This window comes from Lutra lutra, chromosome 8 (genome assembly GCF_902655055.1).
Source record: "Lutra lutra chromosome 8, mLutLut1.2, whole genome shotgun sequence".
NCBI lineage: Eukaryota > Metazoa > Chordata > Mammalia > Carnivora > Mustelidae > Lutra > Lutra lutra.
In genome coordinates this window covers 131,085,763-131,110,416 of record NC_062285.1, presented here as the reverse complement: position 1 = coordinate 131,110,416, position 24,654 = coordinate 131,085,763, and the positions used below count along the sequence as shown (strand labels likewise).

The 24,654-nt window shown below is 44.8% G+C and overlaps 1 protein-coding gene across 3 annotated transcripts in view; it reads left to right on the top strand.

Moving 5' to 3' along the window:
• The window catches only part of LARGE1 (LARGE xylosyl- and glucuronyltransferase 1), a 528,909-nt gene that overhangs the window by 277,534 nt on the left and 226,721 nt on the right, over positions 1–24,654 (top strand). For all 3 annotated transcript variants that reach the window (XM_047740096.1, XM_047740097.1, XM_047740094.1), the window contains exon 6: positions 23,132–23,303. In XM_047740096.1, the coding sequence (XP_047596052.1) occupies positions 23,132–23,303 (172 nt within the window). The remainder of the gene's footprint in view (positions 1–23,131; positions 23,304–24,654) is intronic.

Here is a 24,654-nt window from a genome sequence, read left to right as displayed (position 1 = left end):
CAAATCATATTGTTAATGACAAAGACAGTTTAAGAATATAATCATTATGAGTAGATCTCAAAGCTCATATCCATAAAGTGGAATAAAATTGGATTTTCATGTGTTTATGAAAAAACTACATAAATTGAGGGCACAAGAAAACCTCATTAAATTCCAAACCATAAAAATTACATAGGCCTCATTCTTGGCTGCAATGAAGTAATACTACATCAGAAACAAACTTTTTAATGGTCGGTTCAGTGTACCTGGAAATTAGGGGAAGGTGAGGAATTTTTCTAAATGCTTATTTAATCCAAAAGGAAGTATAACTAAAAATTATAGCCTATTTTGAAAACCACACAAGAGGAATATTTCACAGTAAAGCTTATGGAATGTGCTCAGAGCTGTCATTGGAGATGTTTTAATAGCCTTCAGTGCCTTCATTATTCAAACACAAAAATGATGATAAATGTACCTCACATTCCATTTGATAATTTAAACAAGAATAATGATGTGGACCTAAGGAAAGCAGAAGGAAAATAAAGTTAATAGCAGAAGGCTGTGAAATAAGAAAAATTAAAAAAAAAAAACTAGAATTAAATTTTTGGAAGCCGGTTGTATGTATGAGAAAATGGCAGTCCTCTGGCCAATTTAGGAATGAGCAATGGAGAAGATACTGTGACGCTGAACACTAAATAAGATGGTAGACAACAAACATGGAAAATGTAGTAAAATAACAGTAAAAGCCAGCATTTATGTGGTACCTCAGTACTAGGTACAATACTAAGTATTTAATGTGGGTTCTCTCATCACAGCTACTCTTTGAAGTTACTGCTGTGATGATCCCATGTTGCAGATGAGGAACCTGAAACTGGAGGCCATATGACCAAGACTTCTTGGCCAGAAGGGGCTGGAAACAGGATCAGGGCCCTTCAGCCTGGTAGTTGGTCTGGGTTTGGATCCTAGAACATAACACTCTGTAAAATGCCATCCCTCACATAGATGTATTTCAATCATGTATGTATAATAAACATTTTAGTATGTACTATGTATCTTAGGTATATAATGCAAATGTATGTTTATAATATGCCTATGTTGTGTATAATATATAACTACATAATATCCCATATACATATATATATGTACATTGCACATATACATATCTATTATGTACAATGTTGCATATAATATATACACATTTTAATTAATCAGATTGAAATATATTTCATTTCTGTTAGTATTTTTTTTCCATTTCTCTTTGCCGTATACAAATTTTACTCGCCCTTGGATGAAAATCTATGCATGTTAATATATATGCATATATGTCAACATATATTACATACATATAATATGTACACATGTGTATTATATACAGCATTGTATACTGTGTTCTAGCGTATCTAGTTCACCATGTTGCCCAAGATAGAGGTCTTCCCTCCTCCCTTCCAGATCTCTTGTTTAGAGCTCAGCCTAAATCTAAGGAAGCTGTTCTTGGCCCCCCATTCTATTAAAGTTTGGGTTCCCCTCCTCAGGATTGTCATGCCACTTTGTTTCCTTTTTCATAACACCTGTCATTGTGTAGTTACTTGTTAAACACTTCTCTTATATACTTACTTATTCAGGACCTTTAATGGACCCAAATATTGCTCATAAGCCCGACTCTGCCGCAGTGTCAGGTCCACAAGGATGGACCCACTCTGTTCTTAACCACCCTATCTATCCCCCCACCGTTAGCATAGTGCTTGCACCTAATTGACTCTAAGTAAATGTTTGAATGAAAGAGTCTTAATAAGAATGCCGAGGCTTTCCTCCACTCAGCAGGGAAGAGTCCCAGGAGCAGTTACTTCTATCAGCTATGAATATGAGAGGAAAGAGTGATATCTTATGTTCTGGGTAATTATCAACCTTTGCTCAAGGAAGAATTTCCAACCCCTGGAGAAAGAATGGATTATGCAGCAGAAGGCATTATTGTGAAGACTGAGCATTTGGGAAAAGATCAAATAGGATATCGCCAGATATAAAAATAAATTGTGGGTAGTTTAAAAAGAGAAACATTCAGACTAGGGGGAAAAAAATCCAAGGGTGAGGAAAATTTGTATATGGCAAAAAAAAAAAATAGTCAAAGGAAAACTCTAGTGATTTGATTAATTGAAACTAATTGGGGGTAAAGGGGACATTTTCTGAATGTCAGTCAGCAACTGAAACAAAATTAAATGACAAGTGATAAATGGGAAAAATGATACCTGGAATAGACATAAGGAGGACACAAAGATCTAACAAATCAATAGGAAAAGTAGACCAATGGAAAAATGGGTGAGGTTCAGGATAAAGGAATTCACAAAATTAGAAAAACAGAGGATTAAAAAAAAGTGTGTGTAGTAATATAACAGCATTGCTATGTATTCAAAAAAATAGGAAAATAAGATTTTTATATCTAGATGGCAAAGGCTTTAAAAAAAATGTATTACCCAGAATTGGCAGGTATCCACTGGGACCGACCCTTGTGAAAATGCCTGTTATTAAATGAACGTCAGGATGCTTTTCTTATTAATGGTGTGGCAGCACGTCTCAAGATTCTTCAAAAATATATGCAAGTTACAGGATGCAGACTTTCTTTGCCCCGAGGAAACAGAGGTAGAGTCAAAGGATTTCAAGATGGTATTGTCTGTTTACAAACGTTACAAAAGTTAGACACAACTTAAATCCCGATAGTGGCAAAAGGATGGAGATACTGTGGTACATTTTCACAATGGGGTATTCGAAGCTTTCAAAATCTCTTTTTTTGATGAGCTTTTTAGTGGTTTAATAACAAAGTTGAGGGGTGCCTGGGTGGCTTAGTGAGTTAAGCCTCTGCCTTCGGCTCAGGTCATGATCTTGGGGTCCTGGGATCAAGCCCCACAACTGGCTCTCCGCTCAGCAGGGAGCCTGCTTCCCCCTCTCTCTCTGCCTGCCTCTCTTGTCTACTTGTGATCATCTCTCTCTGTCAAATAAATAAAATCTTTAAAAAAAATTAACGAAGTTGAATATTGCTTGAATCAATGAAGAGGGAAAAAACTTGTGATGTAGTATTAAGTTCAAAGAAAGACACAAAGCTCCTCCCCCACCCCATGTTTAAAGTCATCCAAACAGTTACATAATTTCTGAAAAAAGGAAACACATAGGGCAATATTTATTAGCTTTCTTCTGTGTATAGGGGTTCCAGTTCTTTTTGTTGTTGCTATATTGTACAAAATTTGTGTAGTTAGTCCAGTTTGTTTTTAAGATTTTATTTATTTATATGACAGACAGAGATTACAAGTAGGCAGGCAGAGAGAGAGGAAGGGAAGCAGGCTCCCCGCAGAGCAGAAAGCCCGAAGCAGGGCTCGATCCCAGGACCCCGGGATCATGACCCGAGCTAAAGGCAGAGGCTTTAACCCACTGAGCCACCCAGGGCCCCTAGCCCAGTTTTTAAAAAAATATATGTTTTTCCTTCTGGAAGAAGGGAGGAAGAGAAGGAGAAAAACAAAGAGAAAATAGTGACGTCACGCAGGTAACCGGAAGAGAACCCCTGTTCGCTCCGTGTGGTGGGCAGCATGGCATGTTCAAAGGTAGGGGAGGGCACGCACACTGTGGGGTTTCGGTTCATCTGCCTGTGAATTGTGGCAGTCACGGTGCTACCATTTCTGTAAGAGGGTCTCATACATGAGAATGTGGTTGGGAGAACACCTGGGAACTTCTTGAGGTTTTGTGTATTCGTAAATCCACTTTTTTTGTTGTTGTCTTTTGCTTGAATAGCGTTTGAGATGTCCTTGTGGGATGGGTCAAGGAGTACAGTGGAGAAACAGGTCGTTGAGGACTGCTGCTTGCATTATTTGTGTGGTCAGAATAGACCTGGTTCATCTAGTCTAAGGCTCACTGTTTCATTCTCCCAAAGAGAAGGTGCAGAATTCTTGTGGATCCTGGTCTCTCACATGATGACCTAATAACTAGATTGCTTTTGGGTACAATTAAAAAAAGAAAGAAAAAGGAAGAAAGGAAGAACTTTCCCTCTAAGTAAATATGGCTTAAGCAACCTACTCTTTTTTCTTACAAATGATCGGCAATTCCATGAGACACAGTAGTTTTCTTGGGGCTTTTCTTAGGCTCCTCATGATCCAGTGATCATAGCAAACCCAGCAGTCCTCTCCTCACAGGACATTGGGAAGGAAAATGAAAGCCTTAGTCATCTTCTGTCTCTCTGTCTTGGGGAGGGAATATTCTCCCCACAGTCTCCCAGCAGACTTCCCCTCAGGTGCATTGGTCTAGATGACCATGTGTTCACATCCTGCCTGCAGGGGAGACTGGGAAAATGAGGGTTTCTATGGTCTGTGTGTTTTCAGCCTTTACAACAGTGAGCCAGAAGAGCCACTCTGAGTAGACAACGGGTAGAGTCTCTCACACTTCCCTTAGTAGGTTTGCTGTGGGAAGAAGATAAGTATTTAGGAAGGGGAGAAAACCTATGTATGTGTGTATGTATGTACGTGTGTGTGTGTAGTGTTCTTTCCTAACTTGCTTTTTTTATTCTGTGACTTCAGAGTTAACTCATTTGGAGTTTGGTTTGGGTAACTTTGTTGGGATTTCCCAAGGCACTTAGTCTGTCCCTAGGGAAGTTCCTAGCCCCTCCAAGATGAAGGTAGATGGACTGCCTGTGGTTTCCATGTTCTCAGTGGCCCAGGGAAACTGGCTGGCTTGGGAAACCTGATGCTAACTCTAATTAATACATGGCTGACTTCTCAATTAAGAAGAAGTAACTCAGGTCTATACCTTGGTGCAAGCCAGTCGGTAGATAAGGATTTGCCGGATGCACGGGATTGCAGCAGAGTTCAGACGTAGAAAAGCTAATGTCTTCTGCAGGAATTTAGTGCCCATGAATGAAATCTGGAGGGGAGCAGTACCGATCCGTGACCAGCTGGGTAGTCAGACCCAGCTTTCTGGGAGACATGGGGTTTGGAGCTGGACCTTGAGGCGAGTGTGATTTCCAGAAATGAAGGGGAAGGAGAGGGGGCGTGCCCATGCTGGGTACATTATTATCCTGAACAAGGAGGGTTTGAGGAAGAGGGTGGAGAGAAGGCGGAAGAGCTTTTTATCTGGCTCTGTGAATTAAGGATGGGCTTTCACTGCCCAAGGAAGCGAATACCTTTCCCAGAGCAGGAATCCTTTGTCTGCTTATTATCTGCTGAGCTTAGCTATAAAACTTAATACCCTCATCATTGTACTTTTTCTGTCCGGAAAGAGAGAAATGCATTTCTTTTATCTGCCTGGCCTTCTGTTTTTCCACTTACGAAGGCCAGACCTTTTGATGGTGGAAGAAACTATTAAACCAGTTTACTAAGACTACTCTCCAGGACACCTCACGATGCCCATGGGGGGCGGGGGGATTACTTTTCTGTTCTACTCTTCAGTATCCATAGGCCAGTATGTCCACATTTGAATGAAAAGCAAACAAATTGGATGTCTACTATTTGCGAAGTATGTTAGAAAGCCCTAGGGGGAGCTTCAGAGGTAGAACAGTGACTCTGCCACAAGGAATGCTCAGGTGGGAGAGATACACGGTATGAGTGAGTGACACACAGCGTGCTCGAGGCAGAGAGAGAGACACATCCTTAGAAGTGGGTGAGTGTGGACCTAACTGGCCTTATATTTGGAAAATTGGACTTTGACTTCGCAGTGTGCAGAATCCATTTAAAAATCAATGTCCCCAGTCTGTTCAGTGAGTTTGAGGGCAAAGGGGGACCTAGAGGGGATGAGCATGGTCAGGTTCCTTCCTGAGGTTCTGTTTCTCTTATTTATTAGATCACTTGCAATAGAATGCCGACTCCAAGTGTTAAACTTATTCATTGCTAAAATGAATAAGTCCAAGGTCCCGATCTTAAGATTCTCGGGATCAGTGACCTGGTAACAGTGTGGGTCCTAGGAGCAGGATGTCATGGTGGTTGAGTGAAAGATAAAGAATAGAATTGGTTAATCTATTCCAGACTTGCTGCTTTACTCCATGACCATTCCCCAAAAGAAGGGATACACACGTTTTAATTAAAAGTCTCCTCCTCGGCCTTCTTCCTCTTCAGGTGACTACCGTTAAAGGCAGATTAATTTTTTATGGCTGATGTAACAGGGTTTGGGGACCTGTTGAATATGTCCGTGGAGGGAGAGAGGAATCAAGTTCACCTCCCAGAATTCTGGAACAAGCTGGTGGGTGCACGGTGGTCTGGCTGTATGGGGGAGGCTGACATAGGAGCATTTGTGGGAAGAGGAAGAGTTCTGTCTGTCATCTAGATACCCACTTAGAGATCGTGGGGAGGGCGGATGATGTGTGTGACTGGGAGCTGTCCAAAATGGAGAAGTGCTGACACTGTAGGGTTTTTTCCTCCCTAAATAATGCATAGTGCTGGATCTTCAGGTGCACAAGTGTGTCATTCTTTAGGTGAGCCCTGTGGGGACACAGGTGGGTCGATCTGGGGCTGTGACCCCGCAGAAGGAACCTGGCCTGCTTTGTAGTGGGCAAGCATGCGAGTCAATCTAGCATTCGGGGCTCTGGTGCAAGAGAGCCTGAGCTTAGGGAGTGTGTCCAGGAGAGCCTCCGCTTGGGTGTTTAGGCGGATGTTAAGTAATGACAGGTGCCTGGCACCTAGAGCTTGGAGTCCCTGGTTCTGTGTGAGGTTGCATTTAGGATGAGGTTTATCCTCTGCGTGGGGGTGGGGGAGTGCGTGGGCCTCGTGGAAACATGGAATCCCTCTTACTAGGAGAGGGACAGCCTCAGTCCCAACAAGCTCATTGCAACCCAAAAGAGCCTTCCCTGAATCAGCCACTGTGCAATCTTATTTGTCTAAACCTTGTATTCTTTTCTGTATAAGCCTCGTTTAGTTTCCTCTCTTACTTGGAGAGTGATGCCTGTCTTATGTTCTGGAGTGGCTACTCTTCTTCCCTTAGCTTGTGAAGCTGAGGCCCTCAGACCCTGGCCTTCCTCCTCTTCAGGAATGGTTCACTAACTCTGGATAGTGCCGTGTTTTCTCATAGGTCAAAACTGTGGCAAACTTGTACTCCAGTACGAGGATCAAATCAAGATTTCGCCTGCTCATCTGTACACATTTTTCAAGTTTTCACCAGTATGGTTTTTAAAGATTTATTTATTTTATGGGGGGAGGGGCAGAGGGAGAAGGAGAAAAGTCCTCAGACTCCCCGCTGAACGGGAGCCCAACACACAGCTCCATCTCACAACCCTGACTGAGATCATGACCCGCGTGGAAACCAAGAGTTGAGGCTTAACAGACTGCGCCACCCAGGTGCCTCAGATTTTCACGAGTGTTTTTGAACAAGGTGCCTCAACCATAGCCCCTAGCACCATTGAGGTTTTGGGGCTGTCCTATCTGAGGCTGTTGGGCAACACTCTTGGCCTCTACCCACTGGATGGCAGTAGTTCTCTTCTCCTCAGGATGTGGCAACCACCCATGACCCCACAGTGGCCCACATCGGCCCTAGTTGAGGACCAGTGCACCCCAATCAGACAAAACCAGGGGTGAGTCCGCTGTTAAGACACTCCCTGACTGTGATGCTCTAGAAGGTGATAGGGTAAAAAGTTACAAGCCACCAGCTCAGAGACCAGCCAAGTGGAGTCCTATCTTTTTATTCTCAGTCATGTGACACACAAGCGACACCTAGATGTCTGTTCTGGACACATTCCCTGTGGGCCCCATGGTGATGTCCACCCCTCACTTCCTTACCTCATTTGGGACACTGAAAGGCCAGATTCTCTTTCTTCTCTAATTGGGAATGTGGGAAACGAGCCAGACTTATTTCTACCCAGAGAGAACTTGGAAATTTTTTTTTAAGTTTTCATCCCTCAGTGTGTGCACCATATCACCAATCTGATTTTGGGGAAAAAAAAAAAAAAAGGCACCCAGAGGTGTCACACCTTGAGCTTGCTTGCCAAGCAACTACGGACAATACTTTGATCTATCGGTTCCATCACTTACCATGATGAGGTCGAAGCAGGACATGGGGGCCTCATAGAAGCAGTCTTCCTGAAGGTCAAGAGGTGAGTTTCCACCCTACCAGTTACTGGCTGTGTAACTTTGGACAATAGTGTTTTAAAGTCTCCATTTCCTATATATAAAGTGGGGATACGAATTCTTGCCTAATTCACAGAGTTATTTCCAGAAGGAAATGAAATCATCTGAAAGTGCATTGTAAACTCAAAGATGCTGTGCAGGTATTGGCCTCATCATTCCCATGATCCTTTTTGAAAGATGGACATCTTCACAAACTGACCTGTTAAATATCCTTTTATATACTCAACTCCCTTGGCTAAAAAACCTGGATATTTCCATTGGATTTAACCACTCAGCCAGGCTCAACTCAAGAACCCCGGTGGGTTTTAAATCTGCTCACTCCTGCTAAATAATATGTTTGAAGAGAAAATAGCAAGCAGTGATCAACATCTTATTCACAGGCATAATAGCGCGGCTGAAACTCCCCTTTCTCATCCCCTGTTATTATTAATATGGTGTTATTACCTCACGTACATTGTGTCTCAGACTGTGCTCGTTGCCTTTACATTACGTATACATAATACAGAAGGCCTCCCCTCCAAAACCAGCCATTATCGAGGAGCGGGAGGAAATCACCAGTCAGGGCAGATGCAGTAAGGCACCAGCATCTCAGGCTTGCTCACTGTGCTTGGGCCTTTGTTCCACTTGTCACGTCAGGCAATAGTCCCCGCTTCTAGATTCAGAACTGACTAGAAGCTGGGAGGGCGGGTTCCTTCAGGTGCTCGGCTTGGTGCTTCCGTCTGCATCCTCCGTCCACAGTCTCCCAGAACAAGGGAGCGGCGTTGTCTCTGTTTCCCAGGTGCAGACGCTGAGAGAGAAGGGAACTGACCCGCCTCCCAGCCCGTGTGTTCAGACTCTGAGCCCAGGCTTCATCTTTACGCCATGCTGCTTCCAGACCAAGAGCAGCTTCAGTGTTCCCACACCAGGGAATGAAAAGAGACCACGACAAAAAAATAAATACTCTGTAGAGGAAGGTGACAGTGTCTCTGCAGACCACAACACACAACCAGAGTGAGCGGAGCTCGTGCCGTCGTTGATGTGGGTCTGGATTTCGCAGCTTAGGACTCAGAATTGATTGGTGGTTCATTGCCCCGCTGTTGGGTACCTCAGGCTTGATTGCACCTAAGAGTCTTTTGCTAGACTTAATTAGCACAAAACAACACCCCAAAAGCCTGGGCCAGGTCCTGCCCTGGGTTGCACTTGGGTATTGCTTGTGACCTTGACCAGTGCAGAGCCGGCAGTGATGCCTGGACCCAGACTCCAGCAGGTCTTCCTCGGTGTCCTAGAGAAGCTGACCTTTGCTCTGGGCCCTCGATGGCACAGTTCCTGTGAAGGCTGAACATGAGAGGCTGAGATTTTCTCTGGTTCTCTCTGTAGGTGCTAAGGAACAGAAATTAAGAATTTATTGTAATACTTCTGGGGCGCCTGGGTGACTCAGTCGGTTAAGTGTCTGCCTTCAGCTCAGATCATGATCCCGGGGTCCTGGGATCGAGCCCCAACTCTGGGCTCCCTGCTTGGTGGGGAGCCTGTTTCTCCCTCTCCCTCTGCCTGACCATCTCCTCTGTTGCTTTCTATCTCTCTCTCTGCTCGCTCGCTCTCTCAAATACAATCCTATTTTTTTTTAATTTTTAAAGATTTTATTTATTTGACAGAGATCACAAGTAGGCAGAGAGGCAGGCAGAGAAAGAGAGGAGGAAGCAGGCTCCCCACTTAGCAGAGAGCCTGATGCGGGGCTCGATCCCAGAACCCAGAGATCATGACCTGAGCTGAAGGCAGAGGCTTTAACCCACTGAGCCACCCAGGCGCCCCTCAAATAAAATCTTTAAAAAAAAAAAGAATTCACTGTAAGACTCCTTCCAGATCTGCTTTTCAGCCTTCCCTTTCTTCTCTGTTTGGGTGTTGACAGTTTTCTTACTGCTCACTTGCAGCCTTGCAGACGTTTGTGCTGGGAAGGTGGCAACTCCTCACAGGTGGTACCAACGGTGGCTGTGTTGGAATGTTCTTTTGTGCTAAAAGTACCAGCTCCGTGTCGTAGTCACCTTTGCCTTTTCTGGCTGTACTTCCTATTTCCAGAGGCAATCAGTCGCTCCATCCCCAGGAATTCTGGTGAGACTCCATTTATAGCTTTCCCTGCCTGATGATGATTTGAATATCTTATTTGAGTCACTTTCCAAAATGATTAAGGTTTTTGGAATGAGTCAAATCTGAGTTTTAATCGCAGCTCCTGTAATTCTTGAAGATTGTGTGATTTCCTTGATGCCTACCTTTTAGGGTTATTGTGTGAGCTAAAAGATATTTATAAATTGCTTATAGTGTCTGTTACATAGTGAACATTCAACAAATGCCTTATTACTATCATAAATATAATAATACTCTTTCCTTTTTATCTGTGATCGCCTAAGAAATAGAAGCATTCCACGTGCACTGCTTTTTCCTTAGCATCTGGTAGACAGTTTGGCACACACAATGAATGTTTAGATAAGTGAGTCACTTTCAGAATTAGGTGATTTTTTTTTTTTTTTTGACGGGGGATTTAGAGTATTAGGAATTCCTTTGATCAGTAACCAAATCCCCAAGTGGAAAGTACAGACTTAATGGAATTATCTTGTACCACATACCATCTTCAGTAGTACTTTCTAAGGGTGACATTCGTTTCCCTTCTGCACTCTCGCGTATGATAAATTTTAAATCGAGACAAGTTAGACAGCTATCCTCAACACCTGGTTTCCTTGACAACCCTTCGTATAAATAGTAAGGGCCTGTTAGGGGAGTGAATGTCAATATAACCACAGTCAAAGGCTTCAAGGTCAAGGCAAAAATATTTAAAATTACAAGACTCTTGGTTAATGTTTGTTAGATGTATTACAAGCACTGAGTAAAGGCACCATCTTTTCAAAGATGCCCAGTGGATGGGGGTCATTTCGGTGGCTAGCCAGGAGACATTCCGACCGTCATTGACAAGGCCTTCCTTTGTATCTCCGCTTTGCCAGGAGAGTTTCACCTTCCATGTTTTGTGCAAGAAAACAACTTCTAAACCAACCAGAAATTAATTAAGTGGCACCTCTGGTTTGCCCTCGTTAACCCTCTTTACCTGCTGGGGGTTACCCTTCCATGTGTTTAGAGTTAAATTGACCTATGGGGTGGATCTCTGAAGCTGGGACTGCAGAGTGTCACAGGCAAGAGCTTCACCTCCAAAGGATTACAAAGCCCTAGGAAAATGCAAAACACCTCGTTAATACAGAGCTGCATGGAGCCTCATTAATTGCAGTCTGTGAGGCTGCCTTTTGGAAGGTTCCTGGGGAAGGAAAGTGGGAGGAGTGGGAGAGAAGGAATGCGAGGGAGAGGGGAGTGTGGGCAGATGCCCCCCTAAAATCTCTAGGTGAAGTTGAGAACAGATAGCTATAATTCCTTTTAGAGATTTTATTTATTTATTTGGGGGGTGGGAAGAGAGAGTGAGTGCATGAGCATTGGGGAGGGGCAAAGGGAAAGGGAGAGACAGACTCCGTGCTGAGCAGGGAGCCCCACGTGGGGCTCGATTCCAGGATCCCTGGATCATGACCTGAGGTAGATGCCTAACCGACTGAGCCACCCAGGTGCCCCTGTGATGTTTTGTGATTAAACTGCCTTCTGAGTAAATTCAGGCAGAGCCCCTAGACTCAGCAGATGCTAATATCTGGATTCAGGTATCTTGATTTATCGGTGTGTTTCTGTACATGTCTCACGTTTGTGCCTAGCATGGTGTCCTATAATCCTGTACAGCAAAATTTCTCAAGGATTAAAAATATTTATTATTACCCGCTTCCTAAGAGCCTATTTCAGTACATTTTTTCCCTAATTACACCCCCTCCCCTGCGAGATTTTAATAACAAATCATGATAATATCCAAGATTTTTTTTTTCACCTCACAAGGAGCAATTTTGCCTTGTTAAGAATGCATGCTGAAGAATAAATTTATAGTAACAGGGAAACAAATAAGAGGCTTCCCCCCTCCCCCCGCACTTGTTAGCGAAATGATTATCTCCATTTTTAGCACTCTGAGCAGGAGTTGGGAGTGAGAGAGAGGTTGGGGGTGGGTTTTAGCTGGTTAAGCCCGGTCTCTGGAACTGCCAGATCCTGTGTTCTGTCTAGGTCACGTTCTTGCTCCTAGATCACCAGTGACCACTTTCTGTATACACAGGCACGTAGACACATAGGAAGTCGGCAGATAAACAGGTTATGACCAGATAAAAACACCACCACTCTTCACTTCGAATGAGGATGGTATCCGCAGAACCATTCCTTCCTTGTTCTATGCCTCCTGACCACCTCTAGCCCCCGTTCACATAAACCGCACCTGGAATGCTGTAATCACGCTTCTTGAAATAATTGTTTTTGTCTCTTTAAGCAGTCTGCTGGTGTTTGCAAGGCTGAATGAGTGATCAGTGAACGCAGCAGGTTCACCCCTCCATCCCCATCCCCAGGAAGGGTTCTCGGTCAGCCTTGCCTGCGTACTTGTGTTGTTTTACTTCTGCAAAACTCTTCATTGAGTGCCTTCTGTGTGTCAGAAACTGTGCTAAGTATACATCCATAAATACATACTGTGCCCTGTAATAAGAAGAATTGCAGCTTCTAAAAATATTAAGTCCGGGCTACGCAGGAGCTAATGCAATTTTCTCCTCAGTGCATTGAAAAATCTATTAGTTAAGAAGGCAGCTATATTTCAGGAAATTAAACCACTATAACAGTCCAGTTCACAAATCAGAACTCCTGGTGCTTTGAAATGCTTCGTTTCATAACGTGAAGTACCGAGTTCAGGCAATCCGTGAATGCTCCGGTGACCGATCCCCCCAAGCTTCATGGAGCTAAATACAGAACACCTCTCGCCAGGCGTGAGAGGAAGGGGTTTTGTGGCCACTGATAGGAGGAGGCAGGTGTTTATAGATCCGCAAGCACGTTCCTCTTGGCTCATTCTACCTTTGTCATCACTCCAGAATTAATTATGTTTATGGAAGATGGTTTCTCAGTAGATTTGTGAATAACGAGCCTTTCAGTTGGAAGCCAGCTACCTTATTTTAGGCCAGAATTGCAAGCTCTGAATAATGTTCATTGATGCTTAGTGTCGAATGCTGTCACCTGAAAAGACCAGCCTGGGGGCTCTTAAAATGTTTCCTTCCAAGCTTCCATTGCGGGGAGATGTGAAATATGTAATTCAGCTCTCCTGTTGATACGGGTTACTTAAATTTCAGTCTCGCTGACCTAGCGTGGCTTTTATGGAAATGAGATTTCTAGGTTTAAAAGAGGACAGCCAGAAAACCTTCCTGGCTTCACAGACTAAACTACCCATGAGGTATAGGGTTATCTAAAGAACTACCTGATCTTCTGTCGGCTCTTTCTCGTATTAATCTTTGAGAAAGGTCTCCTCTCCCTGGACATCCAGCTGCGTTCAAGTTCAGGGGGTTCACTTAAGTTTTGGGCTCTCTTGTGTCTTGTTTCTGCGTGGTAGTAAGCTGGTGGGTGACCCAGCATAAATGAGTCAGCCAACAAGACCTTGAGAAATATGGTGCTTCCTGGGTGTCCTAACTGAGTGTGTCCTAGGGCGTAGGTAGTCTGGGGACCACTGTTTTAGGACCGCATGGGGCTCTGCTGAGATTTTTTTTAATTTTTAAAATATTTTTATTTAAATTCCAGTTAACATACAGTGTAATAAGTGTAATATTAGCTCCTGGTGTACACTATAGTGATTCAACACTTCTTTTTTTTTTTAAGATTTTATTATTTATTTATTTGACAGACAGAGATCACAAGTAGGCAGAGAGGTAGGCAGAGAGAGAGGAAGGGAAGCAGGCTCCCCGCTGAACAGAGCCTGATGTGGGGCTTGATCTCAGGACCCTGGGGTCATGACCTGAGCTGAAGGCAGAGGCTTTAACCCACTGAGCCACCCAGGCGCCCCAACTCAACGCTTCTGTACAACATCCGGTGCTTATCACAAGTGCACTGCTGAATCCCCATCTCCTGTGCCGCCCGTCCAGACGCCCACCTCCCTCTGGGAACCAGCAGCTTGTTCTCCAGAGTTAAGAGTCTGTTTCTTGGATGGCAAACAAACAAACCAAAAAAACAAAAAGAATGCAGATTTCCCAGCCCTAGGCCTGATGGAATCCTCCCCTTGGGGGTGTGATCCTGGGAATCTGCATATTCTCCCCCAATTAATTAATTAATTAATTTTAGAGAATGCGAGTGGTACGTGGGACAGAGGGAGAGATTGAGAATCTCAGGCTGAATGGGGAGCCCGACACAGGGCTCGATCTCATGAACCAGAGATCATGACCTGAGCTGAAATCAAGAGTCGAGTGCTTAACCGACGGAGCCCCTCAGGTGCCTGGGAATCTGCATTTTTCTCTGGACATCCTCCAAGGTTCTGATGCTTCTGAGCTGTCCTCTGTTAATCTTTTCCCTCCACAGGTTGCTGGAGTTCCTTCCAAGCATGCAATTGAGGTTATGTCTCTTTGCTAGTGAAATCCTTTTTTGTTTTTTCCTCCAACATTTGACCTTTTCCTACCTCTCCGTGTCCTTCTCCAACACTTCCAACTCCAGGCTTTTCCTACGTGTATCAGACTACTGCAAGCACACACAAACAACACACACGATTATTTATCTCTCTGTGCCTTCACTGATGATAATCTCTCTCCTATCCTGCTTTTCTCTCAGTGTCTGAGAAACTCAATTTGCGACTCATTTTTTAAGACCAAATTTAAGGCTCATCTCTTCCACATACCTCTAGCTGGTTGCTCTCCCTCCTCTCCTAACTCACTCCTTTTTTTTGTTTTTTTAAAGATTTTTTTTATTTATTTATCTGACAGAGAGAAATCACAAGTAGGCAGAGAGGCAGGCAGAGAGAGAGGAGGAAGCAGGCTCCCCGCTGAGCAGAGAGCCCGACGCGGGGCTCGATCCCAGGACCCTGAGATCATGACCTGAGCCGAAGGCAGCGGCTTAACCCACTGAGCCACCCAGGCGCCCCTAACTCACTCCTTTTAATTGTACTACTGCTGCTGTACATACACTTGGAATTCACCTTAATCCGTTTTATACCATTCTAGAATTACAGATGTGGTATTCACACCCTTGTCTGGTCCCTCCCGTGCTGCATGTGGCTGACCTGTAGAACCAAGAAGACATTATAGAAATGATGCCATGTCATTTCTGAGGCCAAGCCCTAGAAGACACCCTAGTTTCTTGCTCTCTCTTGATCACTCCCTCTGGGAGAAGCCAGCTTCCATGTTGTAAAGACATTCAAGCTACCCTGCCAGGTGGTCCGTGTGGCAAGGAGCCAGCATCACGTGCCACGTGTGGGTGAGGGAGCCATTTGGAAGCAGGTCCCAAGCGTCTAGATGTCTGCACCTTCAACTGACACCTTGACCACAACCTCTTAAGAAATCCTGAGCTAGACCCACCCAGCTTAGGTGTTCCTAAATCCCTGATGCTGAGACTGTGAGTTAACAACTACTACTGTTTCTGGCTGCTGTGTTTCGAGGTAGCTTGTTAGGCGGGAATGGATGATGACTACCCCATAGGCCATAATCTCCTCAAGAGCCCTAAGTATATTTTATTCATCATGGACTCTGGTCTCTAGCCTCTACTCGGTACCTGGCCCACATTCAGCGATTGACAATTGCTTGTTTAAATGATCCCAACAGAGCTGAAGTGTATTTTTTTTTTTCCTGGCAAGGGTAAATACAAATGCATATGACTCTATCTTGTAGATTATGAATCTCATCTTTTCTGTTGCTTTAAATATCTTTGGTAATATTAACAATGAACAACAATAGCCAATACGTAGCACCAGAATTCTCAAAATCCTATGGAGTATGCACTGTAAGGATGCCCATTTTACAGACGAGAAAAGTGAGGTACGTGGAGGTTTCATGACTTGCCCACAGTGACCCAGCTAGTGAGTGACAGAGCCAGGATCCAAACCCAGGCAGTCAGGCTCCAGAGTGCACACTGCTAATCAGCTTAAAAGTTTGCAGCCCTTACCATGAGGCAGGCACTGTGCCGGGCCCCGTAGTTCTCCTGCCTCATTGGATACGTTCCCAGACCTTGAGTGACATGTGTCATTTTCTCTATTTTATGAGTGACGAGGTGGAGACTTTGAGCAATGAGTTTGCCAGTCTGGTGGTGGGATTGGATTTGGAATCTGGCCAGTCAGACGCCCGAACTCAAGCCTGTTCATGGTCCTCCTCCCTGGCGTCTCTTAGAGTCCCCGGCTCACCCGAGCTCCTCACCCTCCTTTCTCAACAATTATGTTCTGAACATACAGGTTGGTTGCCAAGACGACCACTCAGAAACAACATGAAAGGCAAATGACTTTTCGAACATTTTGCAGCGAGGACAACTTCTTTTTTAATTTTTAAAGACATGTCAAGGTGATTTGTAATCCATGGGAAAATGTTGATATGGGTGAGAAATCTATTTTGAGCAATAAATATTTCCAGAATGATAGAGGCAAGCTTACAGACTATAAATAAAATAACTCCCTAGGAAGAGAGCAGGATATGCTACTAATATTCCTATTATACAGATGAGAAAATTTAGGTCCACAGAGACGTGGAAGCCAGGAATACCCAACTCCAAGGCCTTCATACCTAATTGCCATGAAAAGCTGCTCCCTGGTGAGTTAAGGTTTGGATGGAGATAGGTTCAGTTATGGTGTTGCAGGAACCCAGAGGGGTGGGAGCAACGCCTAGGACCTGGGACAGTGGGAAGGGAGGAGAGAGAGACACTGTCATCATTTCAGAGAGGAGTGGCTAAGGCTGGGGATTGGAAGATAGGATAAGGAAAGACTTGGGTCCCCATTCCCCAAACTTCCTGCACCAGGATGGTAATACCTGACCTGTCGACTCGGGGCTGGGAGGGTACAGGGGAGGTCGCTAAAGTAGTCTGCAGAAGGCTCTTAATGCAATGCCTGGCACTCAGGAAATGCTAGGTGATATTTTCTGTTGTCCTCATGACTGGGGCATCCCGGTGCCTCCTGAAGGTCAACATCTTCAAGAAGAAACATGCACCGGGGCGCCTGGGTGGCTCAGTGGGTTTTAAAGCCTCTGCCTTCAGCTCAGGTCGTGATCCCATCTCTGCCAAGGAACTGGCAGTTTGGGGAAGGTGACCTTTCCCTTGAGAGCATCCCTTGCCCCCCACTCTGCAAAGAAACCCTTAAAACCTGGCATCGCTTACGCTCCCTTATGTAAGCACGTTAGGTAGTATTCCTGGGCATGATTACATTTTTGCTAATTAAATCTTAGAACATGCCGCTTAGAATGATTAACAGCCATTGCAAGGATAATTGTCCATTAAAAGAAACCTAACTTTCATTTTTGTTATTGTTTTAATTACATAAACCCTTTGGTGTGTTTCTAGTGATGAAGAACATGCCAGGTTACTGCTCCAGCAGGTCTTGTCATCTTACAGGCTGCTCTGGGGGGCGGGAGGGAGGGTCAGACCCACCTGGTGTCTTCTCTCTGTTGACCCCATGACTTAATGTCCTTGATTGGACCAAAGTTTGGTGCAGGGTGGAAATGAGACTTGATACCAGTAAGGGTTGCCCCAAGAGACTGTCCCAAAAGTTGCATGGGTGAACATTTCCACCCACTTTGGTGGAAGGTTTTTGTTGGTTTGTTTGTATATTTTATGTAGGTAGGTTTTCCTTCCTAAAACCAAAGGTATACAGTACAACTTGGAGGTCTACGAGGGGAGGCTTTGAGTTTCCGAGATCTCACTTGGTTGTTTTTTTAATAATCTATGTAGGAGGGACACCTGGGTGGTGCAGTTGGTTTAGTGACTGACTCCTGGTTTCGACTCAGTTTGTGACCTCAGGGCCATGAGATCGAGCCCCACATCACATCGTCACATTGAGCTTTGTGTTCAGCAGGGAGTCTGCTTAAGACTCTCTCCCTCTCCCTCTCCTGCTTGTGCTTTTTCTCTCTCCCTCCCTCTCTCTTTCTAAAATAAGTAAATAAATTAAAAAAAAATCTAGGATATCTTGGTAGCTCAGTCAGTTGAGCATCCCACCCTTGATTTCAGCTCAGGTCACAGTCTCAGGGTCGTGGGATCGAGTTTACACTCCATGCCAAGTCTGCTTCTCCCTCTCCATCTGCCCTTCCTCTATCTCTGTCTCTCTCTCTCTCTCTCTGTCTCTCAAATAAATAAATAAAAGTCCTTAAAAAAATGATCTAGGGGGGCGCCTGGGTGGCTCAGTGGGTTAAGCCGCTGCCTTCGGCTCAGGTCATGATCCCAGGTCCTGGGTTCGAGCCCCGCATCGGGCTTTCTGCTCAGCAGGGAGCCTGCTTCCTCCTCTCTCTCTGCCTGCCTCTCTGCCTACTTGTGATTTCTCTCTGTCAAATAAATAAATAAAATCTTTAAAAAAAAAATGATCTAGGAATATAGGGAAAGGTGATGAGTGACTTATTTTCCTCTGACAAAACCATCTCTATTCCTGACTTCCCCTTTGCTGTCAAAGGCAGCATCATGTCCTGTTTTTGTCACGCTCAACATCCTGAATCATCTGAGCCTCTACAGTGCGGACAGACCTCCACCGGGAGAGGCCGATTGGCCTTTGCGGCGGCCAACTGGGCGTCCAGCACCAGGCCAGACGCTTTGCCATTCTCCCAGCCGTATTGCAGAGCGAGTGTTCCAAGCCCCCATTTTGCAGATGAGACAACCAAGCCTCCCAGAGGTAAAATGATGGAACTGGGGCTAACGGCCGGATGTTGGGGGCTCAGCAAGCCCCTCATCTTCCTGGACCGACCAACCCTGGGCTGCAGTGGTTACAGGTGTTTCTGCTACTGCTTGCATTCAGCGTCAGAGGCAGGATTTAAACCCAGGCCTGGCCAGCTCCGCAGTCATGCACGTTCCCCATTTTTTAAGTAATGACTGTGTTGTTACCACAGCAGAAATGACATCGTCCCTGCTTCAGGGAGTTCCAGCCCAGAGCAGACGGGAGATGTGGACAGTGAGACCCAGTGTGAGGGTGCGCTGTGCTGGAGGAGGGGAGGCAGCTCGCTCGCGGAGCCCTGGCCCAGCCTGGCGCCCCGGGGAGGCGGTGACCAGTGGTGAGGGCTGGGGAGGGGCAGGGGTGCCTTCTAAGCTGAGGCTTGAAAGGGGAGCAGGATTAGACTACGAGGCGCGGGTGGGGGACACACTACACTTACTTTGAAGAGAGAGGATCGTTTGTAATAAACGTATCTGCTTCTTACCACACGTTCTATCCCCTCATAGATTCCTCGGTTTTCTTTCTGGGGTTTTCTCTCTGAATACAAACTCCTCCGAATGCTTCCTTTACCTCTCATTGAACGCTCTGCCTTAATTGATTATGTATCAGTTGGGGACTTGGGGCGACATTCCGGCCCGGGCTCACGTTGAGATTAATTTATTCCTGTCGTCCTGCTGTTCGGTGATGCATCCGAGGGCCTCACGTGTGTGTTAAAAATAAAGCCGAGAGTCAGGGCGATCTAATTAGATGGCTCAGCCCAGCGCTCTGGTGTTGAGTCCTCACCCAGCTCTCCTGCTTTGATGGTAACCAAAATAGATGAATAAGTTAATCAAAGGTCTGATTAAATAGCACCGCGCTGCCGCGTGGACCCGTGATTGCCAAGCTTGGGTTCGGGCCCGTCCTCAGGGGAGAGAGAAGCGGCTGAGCTGAGTTCCAAAGGCTGGAGCTTTCACGAGGAGGAGTTTTTTAAAGCCCACTGGAGGCCCTTCCTAGAGGAGCCCGTGGCCCTGAGATCTAAGCCTTCGGCGCGTCAGGATGCCAGCTCCAGAGGAAGGATAACGTGGCTGGGGGAAGGGAGGCAAGGCTTCCCTTGGTAGATTTTATGACTCTGCATCTTACTCACTGAGGGGATGTAGACAAGTCACTCACCTTCCCGAGCCTAGTTTGCCCACCTCCCCACCTGTCTATCCATCCGTTCGCCCACCCACCCAGCCGGTCCGCCTGTCCTTCTCTGTGTCCATCCTTCTGTGCCCGCCTGCCCGCCCACCTCACAGACAGCTTGCCGGATCGAGTCAGCAGAAGGCTCCAGCTGTGGTCTTGATGCCATTCTCTCGGTTCGGTGACAGGTCTGCCCCTCCGGGTGCTGCTCTCTGGCTCTTCCCCACCCTACCCTGTGCCCCATGAGGCTGCTGCATCGGGCCATGGCTCTGTGTCTGTTTGGGTTTGTACACGGGGCGCCCTGGCAGGAGAGGAGCGGGCAGGAGGGGAGAGGGGCTGAGTGAGAGGCCTCTCCTTGCCCCGCCCCATGCGATTCCCAACGCTGGCCGTGGCCCTCTACCGAAGTTCATGGCTTCTGCCTCGTGGCTTATTCGGGTGGCCACCCTCTCCAGATTCCAGCGGCAGCAGCCAGCCCCAGCCATCTGGGCCTTGAGGGATAACAGCCCCCCACTCTTTGTCTTCCCAGGTGCTGCACGGTTCCTTGCTGCTGGCTCTAAATTATGCATCTGCTTCAGTAGTTCTTTTATTAACCCCTTTTCCTCAGACCACCCAGTTTGAGTGTGCTGTCTCCTCCCACACCCTGACTGACACAGGGCGGCACACGGTACAAGGAACTCCTTTTATAGGCGACAGAAACTCAGGCCAGACGAACTTGTCCAAGGTGATGTGGCCATTAAGTGACACCGGAATCTGGATCCACCTGTTCCTGGCTGCAGATCCAGTTGTAACACTGTGCCATGCCCCGGAGCCCCACCCTCCCTTCAGTAGGAAGCAAAAACTTGACATGCTGGGGGGGAGAGGGGAACCAGGAGAAAGTTGGGAGCTTCTGTGTTCTGCAGGGCTTTTGTGTAAAACCCTAGAATCCTTCCATCTCTGATTCTTACACAAACCACGTAATATACGTGTCATCTTCTTTTTACAGGGAAAGAAACTGAGGCTTAGGGAGACCAACACCGTGTATGGGGCTGGGGTTCAGATTTTGGCTTTTGTCTCTGCTTCCCCTCCTTCATGCTGCCCGGGAACATGGTGATGGGACGACAGACAGAGTTCAAGTTTCTTTTCCTGAGACTGATGCGTGGTGAACGGTTTTGTCCATCAGTTCATATTTTTCCTTTTTTCCTTTTTTTCCCCTGGTCAAAATTGCACGTGTATTGAGAGGATAAGGAGTGTCTGACATGGTATTTTTAAGTAAACTAGAGAGGAATGCAGAACACGGAGTGGGTGTGAGGGATGGGCTGGATTGTGTGAATTACCACGGGGTCCTTTGTCCTGGCTTTTCCAAGGCAACGTCTGAGTCCCTGTTTTCCCACTATCACCGATGATGGTATGTTTAAAAAGAATGCAATGCTTAGTTTTTCTTTACAATGATAGTAGCTGCTTGTTTTAAAAAGTTGAAAAGTGTGGTAAAATACATACCTATTTATCTAGAGGAGGGCACCCATCATTCCCGAATGACCACTGTTAGTAATTTGATTCCTTGCTTCTGTTTCTTCTTTCTCTGCGTGAGTTTGGGTGGATATGTTTTCATGTTGTTTGATTATACATAGTGGTTATTAAGCAAAAGAAATTTTTAAAAACTTGCCTTTTTTCTTTTAACATCACATGCAAGTTTCTTTTTTGTTTTTGGGGTTTTTTTTTTTAGTACATCTTAATCTACATTGCTCATAGCCATTAAATAATATGTTATCAGATTTTTAAAAAGCAAGTTTTAATTAACTGTCCAGTTTTGGGACATTTGGATTGTTTCTATTTTATAACATGGTGATGAACATCTTTGGGAATAAAACTGGTTTCTCATTTTTAAATGTGCCTTTTTTTTAGAACAGTGTCCTCAGAATGGAATTATAGGGACAAAAGGGGTAAATGTTTTTTGGAATCTCAGTAAGGTGGCCACATTTTCTGCAGAGGAGTTCCATTATCAATGTTAATTTCTGGAAGAATTTAAGTGTGTTTTGGCTTGCATCGAGGCCCCCCAGGGCAGCTAGGATGGAGACTATGGAGTCATATGACCTGTTCCTTTGAGAGCTCTCAGCACACTGGTATTATTTTCAGCCTTGTTTTTGGGTACCAGGTGGTACCAAGCTGTGTGACTTGCTGACAGAGGTACCCACCTGTGGGACCTTGATTGTCCTGTTACATCATGGGAGGATTTCAGTGGTGGCTCTCCGTGGGCTGTTCATTACTGTCTGTGGGTGTGTCTTCTCTCGCTCCCCAGTGAAGAGTGTTGCTTAGCTTATGAACAAGTCCTTCTTGTATGTGTGAGAACCAGAAGACAGCAACACTAATTGGTCCAAATAAAACTCGAAAAAATACATTAGCATAAACTTGAACGATGCCACTAAAGTAGCAGCCTTTAATGACAAAATATGATCGAAAGAAATAGATCTACCTTGGAACAATTAGGCACTATTTGCAAAACAAAAATAGAGTATGATCCCATTTTTATACTTTCATTCTTTTGTAACATAGTCTTCTTTTCTCCAGTGACCCTATATAATTTTTTTCTTTTATTATGTAAAGGTAGTCACCATACAGCACAGCATTAGTTTTTGATGTAGAGTTCCATGATTCATTGTCTGAGTAAAACACCCAGTGCTCCATGTAACCGGTGCCCTCCTTAATACCTACCACCAGGTTTGTCCATCCCCCCAACCCGCTTCCTTCTAAAACCCACAGAGTCCATAGTCTTGTGGTTCATTTCCCCCTCTGATTTCCCCCTTTCATTTTTCCCTTTCTTCTCCGAATGTCCTCCATGCTATTCCTTATGTTCTACATGTAAGTGAAATCATATGATAAGTGCTTTTCTCTGCTTACGTGAAATAAGTCAAGCAGAGCGTATATAATTTCTATAATAAAAATTTTATTTAAAAAATCTGAGCATAGCGTCTGCAAATAATAGTTATATCATAAATATTGCTTTTCCTTTCCCTTGATTCAGATGCATTTTCTTCCAATAAACTTCACATGCCAAACCATAAATTACATAAACAAATCTTTAAGAAAATATTCATTTATTCAACAAATTTTTATTGAATACTTCTTATGTACCAGGGACTATTTATAATATTTATGCAAAAAAAATGAATGTAATGATTTTTTTTTTCTATTTTTTCCTCTTCCCTGTCTGATGTAGTCTGAAGTCTCCTGGATCCCCAACAAACACTACTCAGGCATTTATGGTCTGATGAAGCTCGTCCTGACCAAGACTCTTCCTGCCAACCTGGAGAGGGTCATTGTCCTTGACACGGATATCACCTTTGCCACCGACATCGCAGAACTGTGGGCCGTGTTCCACAAGTTCAAAGGTAATTGTAGCCCATTTTTTCCTGGTAGCTTTGAAGATGTCGTCGTGTCAAGTACGGTGATTTTATTTTATTTTATTTTTTTTTTATGTGAAGCCCACATTTAATGAGGTCATGCTAATGACATGGACAAGGAGTTAGAAATCTAGTTAGGTGTCAACTCTGCTGGCTTTTGAAGCATGTTCGAATCAAACTGGAATTTGTTTGCGTTTTTTTTAGTAAATGAAGAGGTCATGTCAGTGCTCATAGGAAGAACCCAGTTTTGGTCGCTCTGTAAGAGATAAAGGTCAAATGTGTATATTTTGTATACAGATAATTAAGTATTGACTTACCTGCATTTATCAGTTCTGGGTTGTTGTTGTTGTTGTTTTAATCAAATGATGCTTTGATTGCTGAGAAATACCTTTGAGTTGGTAGAGATGAGTATTGATTATAGTGTTGGAAAATGTTCAAACGGCTATTGCTTTCATTCATGTTGAGGTTTATCACTTTAAGGAGGTATAGAAGATTGGCTTTATAAGACGTTCCTCCTTGTCTGGTTAGTTTTTTCATAGCCATTACTGGAGCTCTTGTCACTGCATCAAGGTGTATGAGATTATGTGGTGGGGAACTGGGAGCCCAGTAGGAGTACTTGACTCTGGCTTGAATGCATGGGAAAAGTGCCAAGTTAGCACAAATCTTGGGCTTTTATTTTAATCCCGCCTCCAGATGTCTTCCTTAAAATTAAATTCTTACACATTCTTCTCTATATTAGACAATGCAATGAGAGAGAAATTTGGGAGTGAGTTTTTTTTTTCTTTATTTCTTAGTTTTCTTCTTAAAATTGCATTCTGGCTACATGTTTAAAACCTCTCCTCCGGCTTCTCTGTAGCTCCTTACCCTGTGAAGGTGGACTACTACTCAGTGATTTAAAATCACAGCATTTTCATAAATCACAAGATGTTCCAGTTGGTTTCTGTTTCCATTCATGGACAGAAGAGTAAACTCCTTACCTACTCCCATCTTTGCGTGCTTCTTTGGGGCAGTGGGGGTGGATGGGGGCGGGGACTCTTAGCTCTAGGCTAATTGGAAAAAGCCTTCAGCACATCATGGGGGAGACACTCTGACCCTCAGACTCTTCCCCTTGTCAGGATCAACACTTACTTTCCTTCTTCATGTCAGTAATGACACTAAGAAAGACAGCAAAACTGTTGAAGCTGAATGTGTCTCAGCTCAGGTCTCTTCTTAGAATGTTAGGATCTGTCTTTTCAAGTCACGAGGAAATTGAAGCTTGAAGGCAATGCAGGGTTGAGACCAGAGTTGAGACCGGAATACACATGCATGTGCTTCTGTGTGCATCTCTTATCAAGTTCCC